The sequence below is a fragment of the Rhinolophus sinicus genome, chromosome 15 (assembly GCF_057876585.1).
Source record: "Rhinolophus sinicus isolate RSI-liver-muscle chromosome 15, RSI-T2T, whole genome shotgun sequence".
NCBI classification, from domain to species: Eukaryota; Metazoa; Chordata; class Mammalia; order Chiroptera; family Rhinolophidae; genus Rhinolophus; species Rhinolophus sinicus.
Window position 1 is genome coordinate 24,388,297 of NC_142515.1, and position 19,272 is coordinate 24,407,568.

The window sequence follows — 19,272 nt, forward strand, 5'->3', positions numbered from 1 at the left end:
AGTTACTCTCCTAAAATAGAAAAAAAACAGTTCTGGTACCAGTGTGCTGTTAGTATAAAATGATATTATAAATATGAAAGTGACAGATAAAGCTAGTGATGAACTTCACCATTTGAGACCTGCTCATAGGAAAAGCGTCTTTCATCACTAGACTCCATTTGTCCTATCTATAGCCTCAGATGAAAGAAACAGCTATTCTGATTAACTTTCCTAACCTCCACAATTCTTACCATTGGTCTTTGTAAATTGTCAGATGAACCTTATGGTCAAGCCATTTCTCTACCTGGGAACAGAGGTAGAGAAAACTTGGTAAACACCAGAGATAACTTCCGCCTTTACCAAGCCTGGGCACTTTTACTTTTACATCCTGCTTCCCAAGTCTGGGAATTTTTATGCTGTAGCATTTTACTCTGTCTCCTTAGCATCTTGCCCAAGGCAACATACCCAATGAATACACAATAAAAAGAGAAAATGAAGGAAAAAAACAAAACAAAAATTTTCCCTTTCATATTCAGCTAGACTGTATTCAGGGTAAAAATAAGAGACTCTATCATAATAGAATGGAAATTTTTATTTTACAAACGAAACAGCAAAATACTTCTATGAAACTGACCCAGAAGTCACACTTTGAATTCATGCCTTGCAGTTGAATTTTCTCAGTTTATCAATTAAGACAGACTAATAAGCCTCTGTCTGAGGAAGAAGCATAGATGAGATTTAACCATGATGATGGAGATGACTGGCGAGATTAAGCAAAGGGAGGCATTTAGCTCTGTTTCAAGTTCGTTTTCTTCTTGGAAACATCCTCCATGGCCATGTGAGACTTAAAACAAAGACTGTTACTGTCCTGGCCAGAGAAGAAGGTTAAAGTTGTGTCACAGAGAATTGTAGATTACTCCTCTCTGCCTTCATCCTGGGACATGCATCTGTCTCCGAGAGATCTGGCTACACCAGAATATTCTTTGCAATAGCATTCAAAGTCCTTACTTGGGTCACATCTGTTACCTTTAGAGAATATTCTGAGCTAGAAAGAGAAGCTCCCATGGCAACAGAGAAATTTCTGCAATAGAAATAATAAAGGAACAGATAATTATTTAAGTTGTTAAATGAGCCCTCCTACTGGCACTTCATTTTACAGGCTATTTCCCGGCGAAGAACAAGGGTAAGTCAAGGACCCTGGGCTACCTACCATATTTCGTAATTTTTATTAATTAATTACTTGAAACATCTAGTAACCAAATCTACCAGATAGTATAATTGATTTTATATCTAGAAATGTAAGTTCTCAGGCTCTTACTTCTTTTATAGCTCATCTTCCCCAGCTTATAATCAACTACTAACTATTAAATTATTGGAGTTCTCTCAAGTATAATAAAAACCCATAATAGTTTCAATTCCTTAATGGTGATATAATTTCAAAATAACCGAAAACACAGAGCAAGGTGAGGAAAAAGTATTAAAGGTAGGAGGGATAAAAATGACTATGACTCTTCCATCCTCACACCACAGTTATTAACTTTGCTAAAGGAAAACACAGGTGAATGAGCACACATACAAATCTGACTCCTCTGAAGCGTAGCTGCCGAATTAGAGTTTATTATTAACTGGTCTAAGTTCAGCAACGACTCACTGATACAATGGTTCATCTACATTCAGAAGAGCCTGTTTAATTAAAGCAAGATAAGAACGACTTTGCAGTTGAAAAGTGCAAAAATAACTGCACTACTTACATACTAATCACGACATTCCATTCATTTATCATGCCATTAACTGAGTTTTCCTATTTGGGGCAGTTAAAATTAATGTCAGCCCTTCTTGTATAAGTCAAATACATTTTTTACCGGAACTTCATTCCTGAATCTCTAGCAGACCGAGCAGAACAGTGGAATTCTGTGGCACCCGAACCCTCAAGGACCCTTTGTAGATTTCTGTCTGTTATACCACCCCCTGTTGGAAAAAAAAAGGAATACATCAAGTAGAACAGAATTTGGCATAAAATTTAATGAATAATAATGACTGCTTGCTCTACCTTGAACCCCCATACTGAAATTTCTCATTAATTCAAGAATTATTCTTTCCCTACTAAGCTAGAATGAGATTAGAAAAGAAGGATAAGATGTAACTACAGATTCTGGAAAACAACTGATAAGGTCATAGAACCTATGATGGAATTTTCTATGTCCATTGATTTATATAACAATGTTATACATTACTGACTTTAAATCTAAAAAGATTACTCTAGGGCAAGGAAAATCGAGTGCTCTTCTATCACTGACTTCCCTTCAATTAAAGAAAAATCAAATTAAAACAAAAGCAGGATAGGCTTGAGGGCAAAGCTTCAAAAGCACATCCTCAGAGATGTGCATGAAAGACAGAATCTCCCAGTCTCTCTGGCACAGCATTCAAACACCACACTGACAACATTGGAAATGGGAATAATGCAAAGTGTTATACAGTTTATTCATTATAATGTCAACTTTTTGTTTCATTTCACAGAATATCAATTATTCTGTAGAATAATTGAATAAAATATAATTATTCTGCAGAATTGAAAGAATATCTACTTTATTAAAACTGCACAATCAAGTACTTTATGATGAACAATCTCTTAAATATTTATAAAGAATCATATCCCTAACTGATACTAGATTATAAATATAAAATTAGTTTACTCATCTTTATATCCTCTCCTAATATATAGTATTCAAGAAATAGTTTTTAGTGACTGATAAAATATGTACTTTGTATCTCAAGCTATTCAAGTTGCTGAAGTAACCTGACTTTACACATTCCTTCCGACTCATTAATTTTTGTTTTTCTTTTCTTAGTGGTATAGTAACATTATTGAGCCCTAAGAAGTAGAAAGAACACAGACCGAGAAGTCAGATTTAGATTGGAATTCTGGCTTCACCCCTGTAGCTCTTCACAGCTATGGATCTTAGATAAAATTACTCAATTTTTTTCACCAGTAAAAGAGGGATAACTGCCTACCCCACGAGCTTGTTGTAAAAATTAAAGGACAAATACGTTATTTCCTTCTAAAAAAATAACAAAATATCTGGCTACTGAAACCATGTTGCTCAGTTATCAGCAACTTTAGGACACAGTTAATACATTTTCCAAAACACAGACTAACACATCTTTACAGTTGGAACCTGAGAGGACAACTAATTCAACATCATCTCTTTAAACATGAAGAAACTGGAACCTAAATATATTGTAAACTTCATTTTGAAAGTCCCTAGAGGGAAAATACTATGATCTTTAAAGTTCCCAATGATGAATAACTCATTAGGCATTCAGGTTGACTTACCCAGGAATTTTTACTCATTGGTACTTATTTACATGAAATTATAATAATCTGTTTATAGATCTATTCTATGAGGTCCTCAATTAAAAAGATTACTTCATAGTTATTTCTGTGTTTTCACATCCACCCCAGAACCTGGCATATAATTATCATTTACTTGGTAAGGTTTGTTAAATAATCACAAAAATTTTCATATATAACAATTTCTCACCTAAGCCTGTTGAGGAGTAGTTTCTTGTGTAACTCTGCATCGCAAGTAATGCTTTGCACATAGCAGATAACTTAATAATTACATAATAATCAAAGGAAATCTTATTAACAATTGTGTAAGTCTGGCTATTAGTTGTCAAGACTAAATACATTTAGTTTTAAATGGAAATGCAACAGACTCAGTTAAATCTCTTGAATATTCCCTGATTAATCTATAAAGGGTCTCAATTAGACAGATAACATATGCTTTCTATCTGCTAATGTATCAGGGACTTGGAACAGGCCAAAGCTTTCCTAAATTTCTGACTATCCCTCTATCTGGCCTCTTAAGAGTTGGCCTTTATCTGGCTCTCACCATTTTGACCCCTGGTCAGTATTGGCATCACTGGTTAGTGATACAACAGACACTGTATGCCTTATGATATTAGGTTGGTGCAAAAGTAACTGTGGTTTTTGCAATTATTTTTAACCTTTTAAACCGCACTTACTTTTGCACCAACCTAATATGATATATACAGACTCACCCAAGAAGTATTCTTACCAAAAAGAATTAACCAGAATCTAATCAAGCTTTATGATCTACCTACCAGTTTACAGGAAATACAGAGGCTAGGAAATACAAGCTAAACATTATCAAAAGGAAACAATTTGATAAATCCACAAAGTAAGACATTTGACAGGGTAAGTGGTCCAAACTTTTTAAATGTCATTTTCTTAAAAGCAAGAGAAAGGAAAACTTCTATATTAAAAAATGTTAAAATCACAAACAAGTGCAATACTTATTTTCTGATGGGATACTGCTTTAAACATATCAGCTATAAAAAAACATTCTGAGACAACTAGAGAGAGGAGATTAGTCATGGAGTAGATGGTATTAAAAAATTAGTATCTATTTTGATAGATGTGATAATGGTATTGTGGTTATAGTAAAATGCCCTTATTTTTTTAAACATGCATAAAAATAAAATGTCAAGCCTTTAACTTTAAAATACCTCAGGATAAAAAAAAATGAGACAAATATGGCAAAATGTTAAATGTATAGAATGAGTATATGCTATTTTCTACCTTTTTAAATGTTTGTGAGAATAAAAAAATATTAAGATGGCCCTTATATGTATCTCCCTCTGATTTTAGGTCGCCTTATCTAGTTCTTTAAAAATTGTTCATTTCTAATGAGCTATTATGCACTTAATTGATCTAATTGTTATCATCAGGAGTATATGATCCAATTTTTCTGGGGATAGGGAAGAATCTGGTGATCGGAGATTTTCATTATATTTATTCACAGGTATTACCTAAACGTTCGCTTACTCCTTGTTAACAACTTGGACATTCGGCCCTCACACAGTGTAGCAGCATGAGCCTTGGTATGCTTTACCAGAAATGAACATCCACATTCATAAAATTCTGCACTATGGGAGAGCAAACATGGAGAAAGCCCAGTTCCAATCTACTTCTTCATCTGCTCTTCTGTGAGCTAATCCCTGCTGGAATGTTCTCCTTATTTAAAGTTTTAAATTCTGGCAGAGATGTCCCAATCTTAAACATTTTAATCTAACTATATATTCTCTCCCCAAACACCATGTCCTAATACTTTCTTCCACACTGCCCTGCCTCCTTTGCTTTTCCTCCACTACAGTTTGGTGTTATACTAGTGAGTGGATAGATAAATAAATACCTGGCATTACCACAATTCTGCCTTTTGCCTGAAAAAAGAAAAAAATAAACAAGTAAATTTTAATATCTGTCTCTTAAATGGTATAATAAAGCAGTGAGAACAGAAACATAAGTATATTAAATTTTAAAAATTACTACTAGTGTTTAATTTTCAATAGATATTTTCTATTTTTTTGGGATCCTGGGTAAGTTGTTCAGCATAGTTACTTTTTCTATCCAGAAAGATTGTTTTATTGTATTACTTTGAAGACGTGTACTGTTATGAACACAAAGAATAGGAAACTATAATATAAATACTGAATAAGCACGCCATCTTAAGAAAAGCCATTACTGAAAAACAACACTAATCTGAGTTCTTGGTATGCGATGGGATGTAAGTAGTGAATTTAAACAAGATTTCAGCAGAAAAGAAAGTACATGGCATTAACTGTAAATTACTGGAGGGAAAATCTACTCAAATTTTGTATCCTCAACTAAATCCCCTAGCTTATTATGCCAATTAAACAAAAACATAGGTCCATTTAACTGAGTTTTAAGTAATAAAACTAAACTATGTGAATTGACTTAATTTATGATATTCCTAGTAGACAGATAACTGAAATTTCCTTATTTTTATGCCAATATTGATCACATTTCCTAAATAAATTTTGGTGATATACCACTGAAAGTCAAAAGGAAATCATCCTATTACAAATGCATACTTACTGGAACTAGTAGTAACAGGTAGGTAACAATGACAGAATAAAAATTACGTATTAGATTAGGCTCACTAATTTGTAGAATAAAATCTGTACATTATACACAAATTGAATTTTTTCACATGTGGATTCCGAGAGAAGTTTTTCATATCGGACCAGCCAATCCTGCCAACCCAACACAGTTCCAAGTCATTTGCCTCTGTTCAGCCTGTGTGTGCACCCAGCCTACATTCTACTCAACTCAGGTTAGCCAGACAGTCTTCCTTCTATTGAGTGCTACTGAACACTGGAAAAAAATTCAATCAAGAACCACCCACAATTTAGTTTCTTTTCCCATAAAATAATGAAACACTCAACTAGTGTATTCAACAAATATAATTAATGTTGAAAAAATATTTCTACATCATGTCTAGTTAGGACAAATCAGAAAACTGAAAGATTGGCTTAGTGTGGGGAGGAGGAAATGGGGAGAAGAGAATAAGAGGTTTTGTGTCCAATGTGAGAAGAGGGGCAGAATGGTAAAGAAGAAAGAGGATACAAGATGACAGAGGAGAACAGAAACCAAAAGAAGGGGATAAAGTAAAAACTGGCTAACACCAGAAATAACAACTGCAAAAAAGGGACAAGAAGCAGAAAGTGTCAAAAGTAGTGACAGCATAAAAGCAGTGAAAAGGGAAGGTAATAACAGTAGGGAAGAGAATAGAGATAGTCATGAGTAGAGAGATAAACCACTTTTCTCCTTACTTTAAAGATAATTTATAGATACTTTCCTGAGCTCTAAGAAATTATCACTGTCAAGTTAAGGTGAGCATTCAATATGATTTCCTGTTGAGGGTCTTTATGCAGCAAAGCACCAAATTCTAAAGCAGCTCCAAAGAGCTAGATATATTATAGAAGCCATCTGTGAAAAGGATTCCAAATTTTTGTAGTTAAAAGAAAGTGAGGGCAAGGAATGATTTGCTGGTGCAAAAACGGAAACAGACCAATAAAAGACTTAGAGTGATTATAGAAAAAATGATGTGACAGCTACAAAATTGCTTTAGTTGCATATTTCAGTATCAAGATGTTAAAAAAACTCTTTTGTAGAGTATGAGTCAACAACAAATTGTGCTCTACATTGAGCAAAATTAGAACTTCCAGGCAAATATTTAAGTAACAGACTCAGTAAAATGATCACAAGTGACCTCAAACCCTAACTTCTGGCACATTTGTCACTGAAAAGGCAAACAATTTTCATGATAGCTGAGTTACATGTCATTTTGGAAAAGTAGCCCAAAGTTATCAAAAAAAAAAAAAAAAAATTATATGTATATATTCTGTGAAAATCTGTAGACTGCCATTTTCTAGATTATTCAGAGAACCCACTCCTGAACATTTTGATGACATTCAGGACATCAAGGGTAATACGACAACAGCTCTAATGGCCATTCCAGAAAGAGTTCCAAAATTGCTTTGAAGGGTGGACTAGGCACTGGTGTCAGTGCACAGCTTCCCAAGGGGAGTACTTGTAAGGTGACCGTAGTGATATTCAGCAATGAGGTATGTAGCAACTCACCTAGGATGAGTTCGCAAACTTAATTGTTAGAACTTGTACGTGATTAAAACCTGCTTTTTTCTTGCTAATCTGTCTTTTGTCAGTTTAATTTGTAGGCCCTAAAATACTGAACCTAAGAGGGTAAAGAAAAAGTTTTTCCTCCCTGACATGGTGAACAAGAGAAAGTCCCTACTCTCATGGAGCTTACATGTTCAGGGAAGACAGATGACAGACAGGTATATTTATATAATAAAATTTCAGTTAGCAGTAAGTACAATGGAAAAACAATAAAGCAAAACAACAGACAGTAAAAGGGGGAGGGGGCTATCTCATAAAATTTAATAATTGTTAAGGAAACAAGTGGAATAAGACTGTTCAGTATTCTCAAATGTACTAAAGGATGTAGCCATTAAACAAAATATTATCTAGAAAGCTGAAATAATTTTAGGAGGAAAAAAAATGAAACATTTAACTGTTTCTTTCAAGTGAAAGCTTTATAAAACACAGATAAATGACACTTTAAGGAGATCAATTCTATCACTTTTTGGGAGGCCTTCCATAAAAAATTATTTAGATTATTTAGAAAGAGCTACTCACCTGAAGTTATCAAAGTGATTTAATCTGATCTTAAGAGCCTTGGTTACTAAAAACGCTCATGTGAAAGAAATAAGAATTATATAAGTATACTATTGCATACTTCCCTTTTCCTATAGAGTAACCACAAAGTCGGTTATATTTAGTTTCATAACCTAGCTGGCCAACAGAATATCAGGAGTAACCACAACAGAGTATTAGGAAGAAAAGAAAGAAACCGTGTACCTGATCTATGAGTCGCTTTATGAGAGGCAGCCCTTCTAGTGCAGAACTGTCACATCCACTGGTCAATACTCGTTCAAATCCCAAAGTTAAGAGAGTCTCTAGAGCTGCCATTGGATCACGAACCATGTCAAAGGCTGAAATAAATAAAACTGAGTTTTGAACAGATATGTCTAACAGATATCTCTAACAAAATCTTTCCAAAATGTAGTATACACATTGATCTGCTGGACCTGTCTTGTACTGGCTTGCAAGAACCAATTGTTAAATATGCAGGAATTTTGCAAGCATGATTGTTCATCCATTGGCAACTTGAAATCAATCAAGGTGGAAGGATCTAAACCACAGAAATCAACAAATGCTACAAATAGGGCTCTTTTTTCCCCCAAGAGCCAGTTTATGAGCACACCAGTCTGCACACCACTGGTGATAGAGATAATTATTTTAGATGGTACACATTTGAATTGGTGCATTTACTTAAATGCAGATTAGAAGTGAAAACTTCCCATTTTTCATTAGTTGTAAAAGTTTCTTGAATTTAAAATAAGATTTTAAGAAAAGTATTAAATAAATTTGGACAGGTAGCACTCAGATATGATAAAATTGTAAATATGATAGGCAAGTGACTCATTTTAGGAAAGTCTGCTCTAAGGCTTCAGACAAACTGGACAAACATTACACTCACCAGTTCTACAAAAGGCCTTGGTTCACAATCTCGTTAATAACTAGTATTTTCTACTAATTTATTTTGCCCACATACTTACAGGCTGATAGTATAAGGACTGTTGTTTACAACAGGCTACATGAGGTTTCAATTCCATGCTACTTTCTAAGAGACTTCTCTCTTCCTCATAGAGGAAAGTGGCACTAGGAATTTCAAACAGAAAAGCTACTGCTTTGGTTCTCAGCCCTGCTACGTGATCCGGAAGTTCTAACCTATAGTGGATTCAGTGTTAGACCCTTCCTTTCACCCTGTAGTGTATGGAGGCAGCTAAGTCTACTACAGAGGATTTTCCTTTTTTGGTGGCAGCACCTTCTCATCAGGGATTACAATGTCACATTATCTCATTAAATACCTAAGTGAAAAAAATGTGTAACCCAGGCCAAAACAAAATCTTGAAAACATGAAAATATTTTTGTTAAATTTATTGAATAGTTTAATAAACTTATACAAAACAGGTTAGCATAAGTACCTGCAGATGTGACTGAAAAGTCAGTTTTGTGATTGCAAAGGAAAAGAACAGAAATTTAAAATGATTTTCTTAGTTTAAGAACAAAATATACATTCAATATGATGGGTTTATTTTGAATTATTTAGCATGTCAAATTTTAACTAAATTTTTTTCACATAAGTGTTTACTAATTTAAGTTACTTTTCATATTTAAAAATGTTTTTTGTTGGCTATCCTCAAGATTTTGATTTTCAAGACATCTAACATCTTTTATATTACCAGTTTATGGGCATTACCATAAAGTCAACAAAACATTTTCTGGTAGTATTTATTATCCATTAAAAAAAAAGGTAATAAATGCTTTATCTTTAATTTATATAAATGGATTCAAGCGCTGGTGTCCACTCTTATCCTAATCTTTGAATGCTTACTCAAAAAGTCAGAAAAACACTCAACAATTTTTCAAGCATACCATCAAGTCAAAGGAAAAAAAAAGACTGAAGACTTCCTTGTTTTCATGTGCAATAAATAGCAATGCCCACTGAAGTCAAAATCAACACGTTTCTTCATTTTACCAACGCTTGGCAAAAGTGTATGGAAATTAGAACTACCTGAATTTATAGATAAGATGTAGTTTTTTAATGAAATTATCATGTACTTTTTAGAAATTCTGGTATAGATAAGCTATCAATAATGTAAAGCAATTTTGTGCACTACAGTGAACGTCTATCTGTTCACTGACTATCCAGCATCTATTTCTTCTTTCCTCCTCCCTAACAGTATCCAATTCTTCTTCAGATATCCACCTCCTCTCTGCCCATGAATCTTTTATTCTTCTGGGAAAGTTGACCTCACTTGTAGCTCTAGGTATGGACTGTCTAGCTTAAGCCAAGTAGTAAAGTTCATTTCACAGGCCACAGTGATTTATTCTTTTTGGAACTGCATATGACCTAAAACAATCTAATAAAAATGAATCTCAGGATTCTTGCTTGAAATGCTGTGACAAGTACATGCACTTGCAGGTAGTGCTTACTCTCTCGCTCTATTATATTCCACCACTATCACCACCTATTTTTAACAACTTTCCCCAACTGAGGCTTCATATATTCTAGAAATTGTGCATTTCTAAATTTACAACTGTTAGTGACAAGAGCAGTATCAACAAACCAATTGGTAATGCTGTGACACTACAGAATTGTGTTAAAAAAAAACAAAACGAAACAAAAAAAACAGTTGTGGCATTTGGTGAAATTAAAACACTGACACCATTCAAGAAAACTTCTAAAACGGAAATGACTTACCTCGGTGGAAAGTGACTGGCAGAGGACGGCAAAGAGCTATAAAAAGAAAGTCACATAACAACGTAAATGAGGAGATCATCACTGATTATATAGCATTCTCCATGTTATACGGGACTGTGTTGTTATACCTTCCTCTCCAGAGTGAAGACAGTGAACTAAAATAATAAAATGGCAGTCTCAAAAGTCCTGTGTTCCCATCTCTGATTTTCATATTTAAAAAAATGGTCATCCACTCCTTAGAGACACCAACTAAAAATTATACAATCTGGCAACTATAAGGGCAGCATTACGTCAATTACTTACTCCTCCGAGAATCTTCAAGAAATACTTTGGGTTAATAATACAGATTGTTTGCTTCTATCCTCTCCACATTTCCCCACCCTCATGAAATGCAATAGCTTTTGTGGTTTTTGGTGCAATAATTAAAGGAATCAAGATAAACTTCCCTTAAACCCTACAGGGACAGTAGTGGCATCTGATCTATGGCAACTGAGGAGAGTCAGGAAGGCTATGCCACACATACCCCCTACCCAGTCATCTAAACAACTACTGTTTAAAACAGGTTAGTGGAAGTGCCTGCAGGTGTGACTGAAAAGTCAGTTTTGTGATAGCGTTTTTCTACATCAGGAATATTAAACGCAATCATCATTAGAGGCTTTTTGGTCTCAGAGACAAATTCTTACCCATAAGGGACATGCACAGCTCTTTGTCAATGTGTCCATCTTCAGTCAATGCCCCAAATACCAAACCATCAGCACCATAAAGTTTGGCAAGACCAATGTCGGCCTTCATCACCTCAACTTCACGATCTGAATATAAAAAATCACCTCCGCGTGGCCGAATCATCACAAAAACTGGGATGTGGACACACTGCTTCACTACTTGAAGGATACCTACAGGAACAGGAAGCAGACTAATTAAAATGCAGACGTGAGCGAAAAGCTCAAGGAAGTCAATCAAATAACTGGTCTTTTACATTTGCTCTTATGTATCACTTCTACAAAATATAGAAGAGTTGACTGAAGAAACCAGAGAAAAGTGGACCTAAAAGGAAGGAGGACACTAAGAAAAAAGTGTATAGGGTAGAAGTTAAATAATAAGAAAATCATAAGAAAATCAAAGCTAAAAGGAGAGCAATTTAGAAAATAGAAGGAAGGTCCTGCATTTGGTTTTGGGGTTTTTTTTAAGTCTTCCAACAGTTTATTAGAATGTAGACATAAAAAAAAAAAAAAAAAAAAAAAAAAAAATCCCCTCTGTCAGGAACATAAATTGAGGTTTTTCAGCCTGGTACAAGCTGAATAAAAAATAAAAAATGCACTAGTGCATTAACATTTTTTTCACTCATTTGCCATACTGACAGTGCAAACACAAATTTGGGCTAACTGTACAGACTGTCTGCACATTAAAAGCATTTGTCAGTTGACTCAACAAAAATCCTTTTACTGGTATGTGACATTTGAAAATGTAATAACTACCAGGTTCAATGTTCCACCAGTGTATTCCCTAATATTTGGTTTCTCCTTTCTAATTGGTTACAGCTCTATTTAAAACCTACTATAGTGATAATTACATAGTGCTGAAGTTTATGATCCTTTAAAAGACAAAGACATTTAGCAAAGCCCTTTTTTGAAAGAGATATGTAAAAGGGAGCAAAGTTCTACTTATTTGTGATTTTATGCAGAAATCTATGAATAAAAGTACTTAAATATAGCACAATTTGTGGCTAGCTCAGAAACCCTCAATAATTTAAGATCTATGGCAAATACCATAAGTGTTAACCAATATTAATTTACTTCTTTTTCCTTGCTAAAAGAACTCCAATTATGCGTGGGTTACCAATATGCCCAATACCAAGCAATGAAACATGACTGCTAAAAACAGATTGCACTCAAATTTACATATATGTTCTAAGGATTTCCTAGGGTGGTTAGGGAATACCCTCCTTTAGGGAGAAGATTCCAAAGGGCTACTGCATATATAAACCTTTTATACTAAATAATGCTATCCTCAACCTCAGAATAACATATAGGAGTCAAAATTTCATATAAGGACTTCTGCTTTTGACCAAGAATAACAGAGATTGAATTCACCCTTCCACCTAATAACAACAAATAAACCCAGACAAAATATGTGAAACAATGGTTTATAAGACACCGGATGTCAAGCAACAAAGGACAATGATGCCTGAAAGATGGGAAACAAACAAGGTGAGCTCTATAACTGACCCAGATTACTACCTTGAAAGTTTTCCAAGCCACAGCATAGGGAGAAAGAACCTAGGTGGAGGCCAGAGAATTCTCTGAGTTGAGGGGACAAAGCTGAAAGTCCAGGTTAGAGTTCACAGAAGAGAGTGCCAGGGAGGCCAGAAAGAAAACTCTGGAGATCTGCAGAGAACTCCCTTCTAATATTCAGCTGAATACTGATCAGTGCATGCATGCAAGGGAACTATGCAAAGACAGGAAAGATCCACTGAAAAGGATTACAGGACATAATGCCTATCCTTCATACCAGGTCAGGAATAACACCAATTTCCACCAGCCAGATAGGAAAACTTTAAGATTCATGGAGCACTGGGTAAAGTACACAGAAGGGTCTTGCCTCAATAGTAGGGAATAATTAGCTATAGACTGACCACTGTTCCAGACCTGCTTAACAAATTTTAAAAGCTAGACCCAAAAGGAACAAACTGTTGCCAAGCAACCCAACTGCTCAATAATATTTACAGGAATACAGAAATATCTAGTATGTGACAAAGTAAATTCATGTCTTGCATTCAATAAAAAAAACTATCAGGAAAATAAGATACATCATGAGGAGATAAAGCACTCAAATGAAACCAACCTACACTGATACAGATGTTAGAATTAGGAGTCAAGTCATTAAAATAGTTATAATTTTTTCCATATGTTCAGGAAAGTTAAGAAGCTACATGGGAGATATAACAACAGACTGAAGAGATGAAAACGACACTGTGTGAGATAAAAAATGAACTAGGTAGGATTAACAGTAATTAGACATTGCAGAGAAAAGATTACTAAACTTAAAAACAAAGCAATAAAATTTATGCAAAATGAAACACAGAAAAAGGAGATTTTAAAAAAAGGCAATTCATCAGTGAATTGTAGAACAAATATATTCAAACAGTGAACCGAGAATAGAATATTCAGATGTAAGTATAATTGAAGTCTCTGAAGGAGGGAATAGAGGACATTAAATGCTGAAAATTCTCCAAACCTGATAAAAAGTATAAATGCATAGGTCTAAGAAAAATGTAGAAAACTACACTCAAATACATCATAACAAAATTGCTCAAAATCAAGAATAAACAAAATCTTAATAGCTACCAGAGAAAAGAGACACATTACACAGAAAAGAACATAGGTATGGATGATAACAGATTTGGTATAAAATATAATACAAGCAAGATGACAGTGGAAAAACATTCTAAAACTACAAAAAGAAAAAAACTATCAACCTAGAATAGTATACTCAGCAAAAATATCTTTCAAAAATGAAGATGTTTTCAGACATACAAAAGCTGAAAAGAATTCTTCACCAGCACACTTGTACTACAAAAAATGTTATTATAAAAGAATTACTTCAAGAAGAAGGAAAATAAAACCAGATGGAAATATAGATCTACACAAAGGAATTAAGAGTCCCAGAAATGGTAACTATACATGGGTAAATATGTGATTGTTTTCTTATTATTACAATCTCTTTAAAAGATAACTGACTCTTTAAACAAAAATCATTCATAGAGCTGCAAGAATTGGTGTGAACTTCATGGGCAGGTTAAACAAGTGTGAAGTGATCATCCCCAGATTTGATGTGTGACTCAAAAATCTAGAAAAATGGCAGAATAACCTGCTTCTGTCCTGTCAGTTTGGTTTCACCATAGTGATAATCTCAGCGGACATCATAAACCACAAAGAAGAAAGATAAAAACACAGGGGAGGGAAAATCCTGAGATTTCTTTTCTAGGGATGTAAAACCTATGTGCAAATAAAATGCCTTAGTGGAAATAATAATAGTAAATAATAATAAAAGGGAGTGTGAAGTTTTTAACACATGTAGGAGTAAAACATATGACAACGGCAAAGACCAGGAGGATAGAAATGAAGACAAAAGTCATTAAAACTGAGGATGCCAAAATGGAAAAATTGTAAGAAAACCCTGGTCCTTGATATTACTGCACAGCAACTGAACCAATACTAACAACAACTACCTATCTCAATTTTTTGATGAGGAAAAAAACATCTATTTGATCACATCCTTGACAGATAAATTTATTTACAACCAGAAGCATTCCTAACTGATACAATATCCATAGCATAGTCAACATGTTAGTAACATTAGTAAAGGATCCCAATGAAACAGATTATCAATTGTCTCTAGGCAATCCCAAAAATGGACACTTACCCATGCTGGGTGTGGTTCCTCCTTCCAATAAACCAGAACATAATTCAATCCGACCGGCACCTGTGATAAAAAAGCATTGTTCAGCACAATAAATTTTTAAAAATTTAAAACACATATCAAACAAATGAAATGTTTGGATTTTTATTTTTTTTTAATTTATTGGGGTGACAATTGTTAGTAAAATTACATAGATTTCAGGTGTACAATTCTGTATTACATCATCTATAAATCCCATTGTATGTTCATCACCCAGAGTCAGTTCTCCTTCCATTGGATTTTGATTCAAAGAACTGCAAAATAAAACAGTACAAGCTAACAGCAGAAATCTGAAAACTAACTGGGTATTTTTGATGTTAAGAAATTACTATTTTTTAAGATATGTTAGTGATATTGTCATTTTGTTTGTTTGTTTGTTTGTTTTTTAAGAGTCCTTTTAGAGATACATACTGAAATATTTGAGGATGAAATAATATGATGTCTGGAATTTGCTTCAAAATAATCTAGCGATGGGGGAGGAAGGTAAGAATACAGATTAGGAAACTTCTCAGCAGACTACGGCCCACAGGTTCAGAGTGCAAAAGAAGCCTCGAGGTAAAAATAATGTTAAAAAAAAGATAATGACAGAAGTTCTAATGATGAAAATGCCAACAAATCTCTACAATCATCTTTAAATAAATGGTTTGAAAAAAATTAAATCTTTGCTAAATTCTATAAAAAAATGGAAGTTGGTGAGTAAGCACTATTGTGGACACTTGATTCAAAATGTGACCTACTAAGGGAGTAAGACTAGATCATAATTTTCTAGTAGGTTTTCTAGTTGGTTGGTTGTTTTCAAAAGGATTACTAGAATCCTTCCAGATCACAAAGGCTCCCAAGGTCAGTTCACAGGATTCATTATCAGACTCTTACAAGGACTGTCAATTGCCGTTCATTCTCTAATTTCTCTTACCTCCTCTTTCTGCATTTATAGCTGATTCCACTGAATCCACACACACTTCCATGAGAAATCCATTTGCTGCTCCTAAATACACGAAAAACAATGCAATTGCATGACGGTACTACCAATCCAGATCAACCTACCACAAACATTTTACATTTTGCTGTTAAAATCCAAATGTTCAGTAATAGGGAAGTAGACTAGAACACTAGGGCTAATAAATAGTGAATGCAATAAAATACCACATTAATTATTAAACTGATGTTTCTGGACTGTGAAATAATAGACATATGTATAAGAAATTATACTGAGAAAAATACCCGAGTACACTGAATGCCAAATTAACCTTCCTAAAACAGACCTCATCACCACATTCCAGGCAAGATTCTTTCAATGCTTCTCAATGCCTGCAGAGTATGCTTCAACTTTCTTATAAGGAATGTATGTTCAAGAGCAGGGACAGACTTCAAATCCTGGCCCCGCCACTTACTTGCATGATTCTGGACAAGTCACTTAACCTATGTCTTCTATAAAACAGTGTAGGTTTTAGTACCTACCTCAGAGTAATGAGGCTAGAGATAATTCATGCGAAGTGGATACTACCCACTAAGTGTGTAAAAAGTATGTTTCATCGATTAACTACACATTATTTTCTCTATATGCCTCCAGTTCTAATCCCCATCTCTGTTCTTGCTTATGCCATCTCAACCCACAACGTCCTCAGCTCCATCTTTGAATGCTAAACTCTGCCAGATTCATATCAAATCACATTTCCATGTTTCCGTTCTCCCAAAGTAGGAAATTGTATTTCCCTTTTTTGAACTCATGTAACTCTTTATAAGTTATATGTTCCTCTTTAAAAACACTAATTGTATCTCTTCAAAACACTAATTTTCTATTTCTTATTATTACTTATGTAGATAGGTGTCTGATGACTCTTACTTGACGTAAAGCTCCTAAATAAGCTTTTTATGTGAAAAATACTGACAGCAACCAGTGTCGACCAAGGTACATAACAGTCAGGCAAAGATTTACTAAAGGCTGAATAATTACATCCATAAAAAGTCATGTAAAAAAATTGGTGTGAGTTTTGAGTTTTTTCTGTAAGTTAAGCACCTATTTTTTTTAAAATTAAGAATATTGAATGCATTAATTCATGCAATATCTGAAACGATGTTCACCACATACTAATACGGATTACAACTAGGTGCTGGGGTGTGGAATGACTTTTAATCTCTTCTTTTTACTGTTCTATATTGCTTGATTTTTTTTCCTACCCAATATTGCTTTTATCAGTTTTTTAAAAAACAATTTTTAATTTGAAAAACAAAAATCATCTAACATCAAACTGCAACTGTCTTATTTATTTAAAATAAGACTATCAGTCTCAAACTGTGAAAGAGTTAAGTGCCATTCCATGCTCTTAACCAACAATGCTGCATTAATTCCATGAGTTTCCTAATAGCCACCCATACCAGCTGTCAGGTCAATCTAACTGGACAATGCTGCAGGGGTACCATTTGTCTCATGCAAGAAAGGGCCTTGGCTAGGAGTGGGTGGGGATGCACACACAAGGCTACAGAAGGAAGGGTAAGGCAGTTGTCCTAAGAAAGAAGTTATTTGTAGGAATCAAGACATTTGTTGGGAGCAGTAGTTCTCAACATGTGGCAGGCTAGTTAGCTCTGAGGGCCTCTTAGATCCTTTCAGAGTCTGCGCAGTGAAAATTATTTTTATAATAAGACTTTGTCTTTTTCACTCTCATTCTCACAAGTGCAGTTTACCTGATACCGTGTTGCCCAGAAAATAAGACCTAGCCGAGCCATCAGCTCTAATGAGTCTTTTGGAGCAAAAATTAATATAAGACCAGGTATTATATTAGACCCGGTCTTATATTATATTGTATTATATTAGACCTGGTCTTATATAATATTACATAAGACCCGGTCTTATATTACATCCAGTCTTATAGTAATTACACTAAAATAAGACCAGGTCTTACATTAAGTTTTGCTTCAAAAGACACATTAGAGCTGATGGTCCGGCTAGGTCTTATTTTTGGGGAAACACGGTATGTCACAGTGAATACAGAAACAAGTATGAGAATACAAGTATGAGAATTCCATTAAGCCAATTATTAAAGAGATCTGCAAAAATAGAAAACATTGGCACTATTCTATTTTGTTGAGGAAAATAGTTATTTTTCGTAAAAAATGTTATTTGCGTTAACATGTAATGGGCTTATTACGTTACTTTCCAGTTAATTAATAAATACTTTAAAAATTTGTTTTAATTTTTAATACAGTCCATATCAATAGATTTAACCTATATAAATAAAAGGTCTTTGAGATTCTTAATGATTTTTAAGAGGGTAAAGGGGTCCTGAGACCAAAACGCTTGAGGACCGATCGTTTGGAGGAGCCGAGTTTACCGACGAGGGATCTGCCAAATTCTTTAACTCCTGCCATACCATCCTATCCTGGCGCGACAGGGAAGAACTGGGGACTTGTGGCACCACAGGCTGTGTGGCTTTTGGAACAATTCCCACCCCCGCTGTAGCAGCTACAGGTTATTGAGCAGGCACCACAGGTTAGGCATTGTGCTCAGCACTCGACATTTCACTACCACAGCGATGCCATGAGGTGGGTACTGGGATCCTCGTGTGGCCACGGGGAAAGGAGAGGCTGAGAAAAGTTTAACCAACTTGAACACAGTCGCACGACGATACGTGATGGCGCCAGGATCCAAACCCACACTTCAGGCTCCCGAGTCCCGACACTCTAGTTACGTGCAGCTCGCCCGCGCCCCCGTTTCCACGTGTTTAAAGCAGGAACGACAGAACGTGCCGCGCAGGGGGTTTAGCAGGAAATCGCAATTAACCCACCGGCCAGAACCCCCGCCGGCCCATCCGTGGGAGTGAGGTCTACCGACCGCCCCCTCCCCGCCCCCTTCCGCACCGGCCTTCCCAGACGGTATCCGCGCCCGTTTCCGCTTCGAGGAGCCCGCCTGCCTCATCATGCTCCACACGTTCCTTCCTCGCGCGTCTTCGGTTTCTACTCAAGAGTCCCGGATCCGTCGCGCGCGACCAGAAAAGCTCATCCTCACTGCTGAGCGCGCTCCTGCGCGTCCCCGACATCCACGCCCCAGCAGCCCTCGCGAAAGCCGAGTCCCTAGCGCAGGCGCAGTCCCTGCTTGCAC

General features: G+C 35.4%; 1 protein-coding gene across 3 annotated transcripts; it reads right to left on the minus strand.

The window, feature by feature from the left end:
• Nucleotides 1-550: 550 nt before the first annotated feature.
• CUTC (cutC copper transporter) lies at nt 551-19,238 on the minus strand. 3 transcript variants are annotated; one of them, XM_019724874.3, is made up of 9 exons: nt 19,032-19,238; nt 16,090-16,161; nt 15,141-15,200; nt 11,402-11,611; nt 10,719-10,754; nt 8,249-8,382; nt 5,199-5,226; nt 1,842-1,947; nt 551-1,060 (listed from the first exon to the last, which is right to left on the minus strand). In XM_019724874.3, the coding sequence occupies exons 1-9, from the start codon at nt 19,090-19,092 to the stop codon at nt 946-948; spliced, it is 822 nt and encodes a 273-aa protein (XP_019580433.1). In that variant the 5' UTR covers nt 19,093-19,238; the 3' UTR covers nt 551-945. The 3 variants fall into 3 exon arrangements, with proteins under 3 accessions (XP_019580433.1, XP_074195330.1, XP_019580434.1); XM_074339229.2 differs by having other exon boundaries at nt 19,085-19,219; XM_019724875.3 differs by lacking the exon at nt 19,032-19,238 and adding an exon at nt 18,779-18,925.
• Nucleotides 19,239-19,272: the final 34 nt, after the last annotated feature.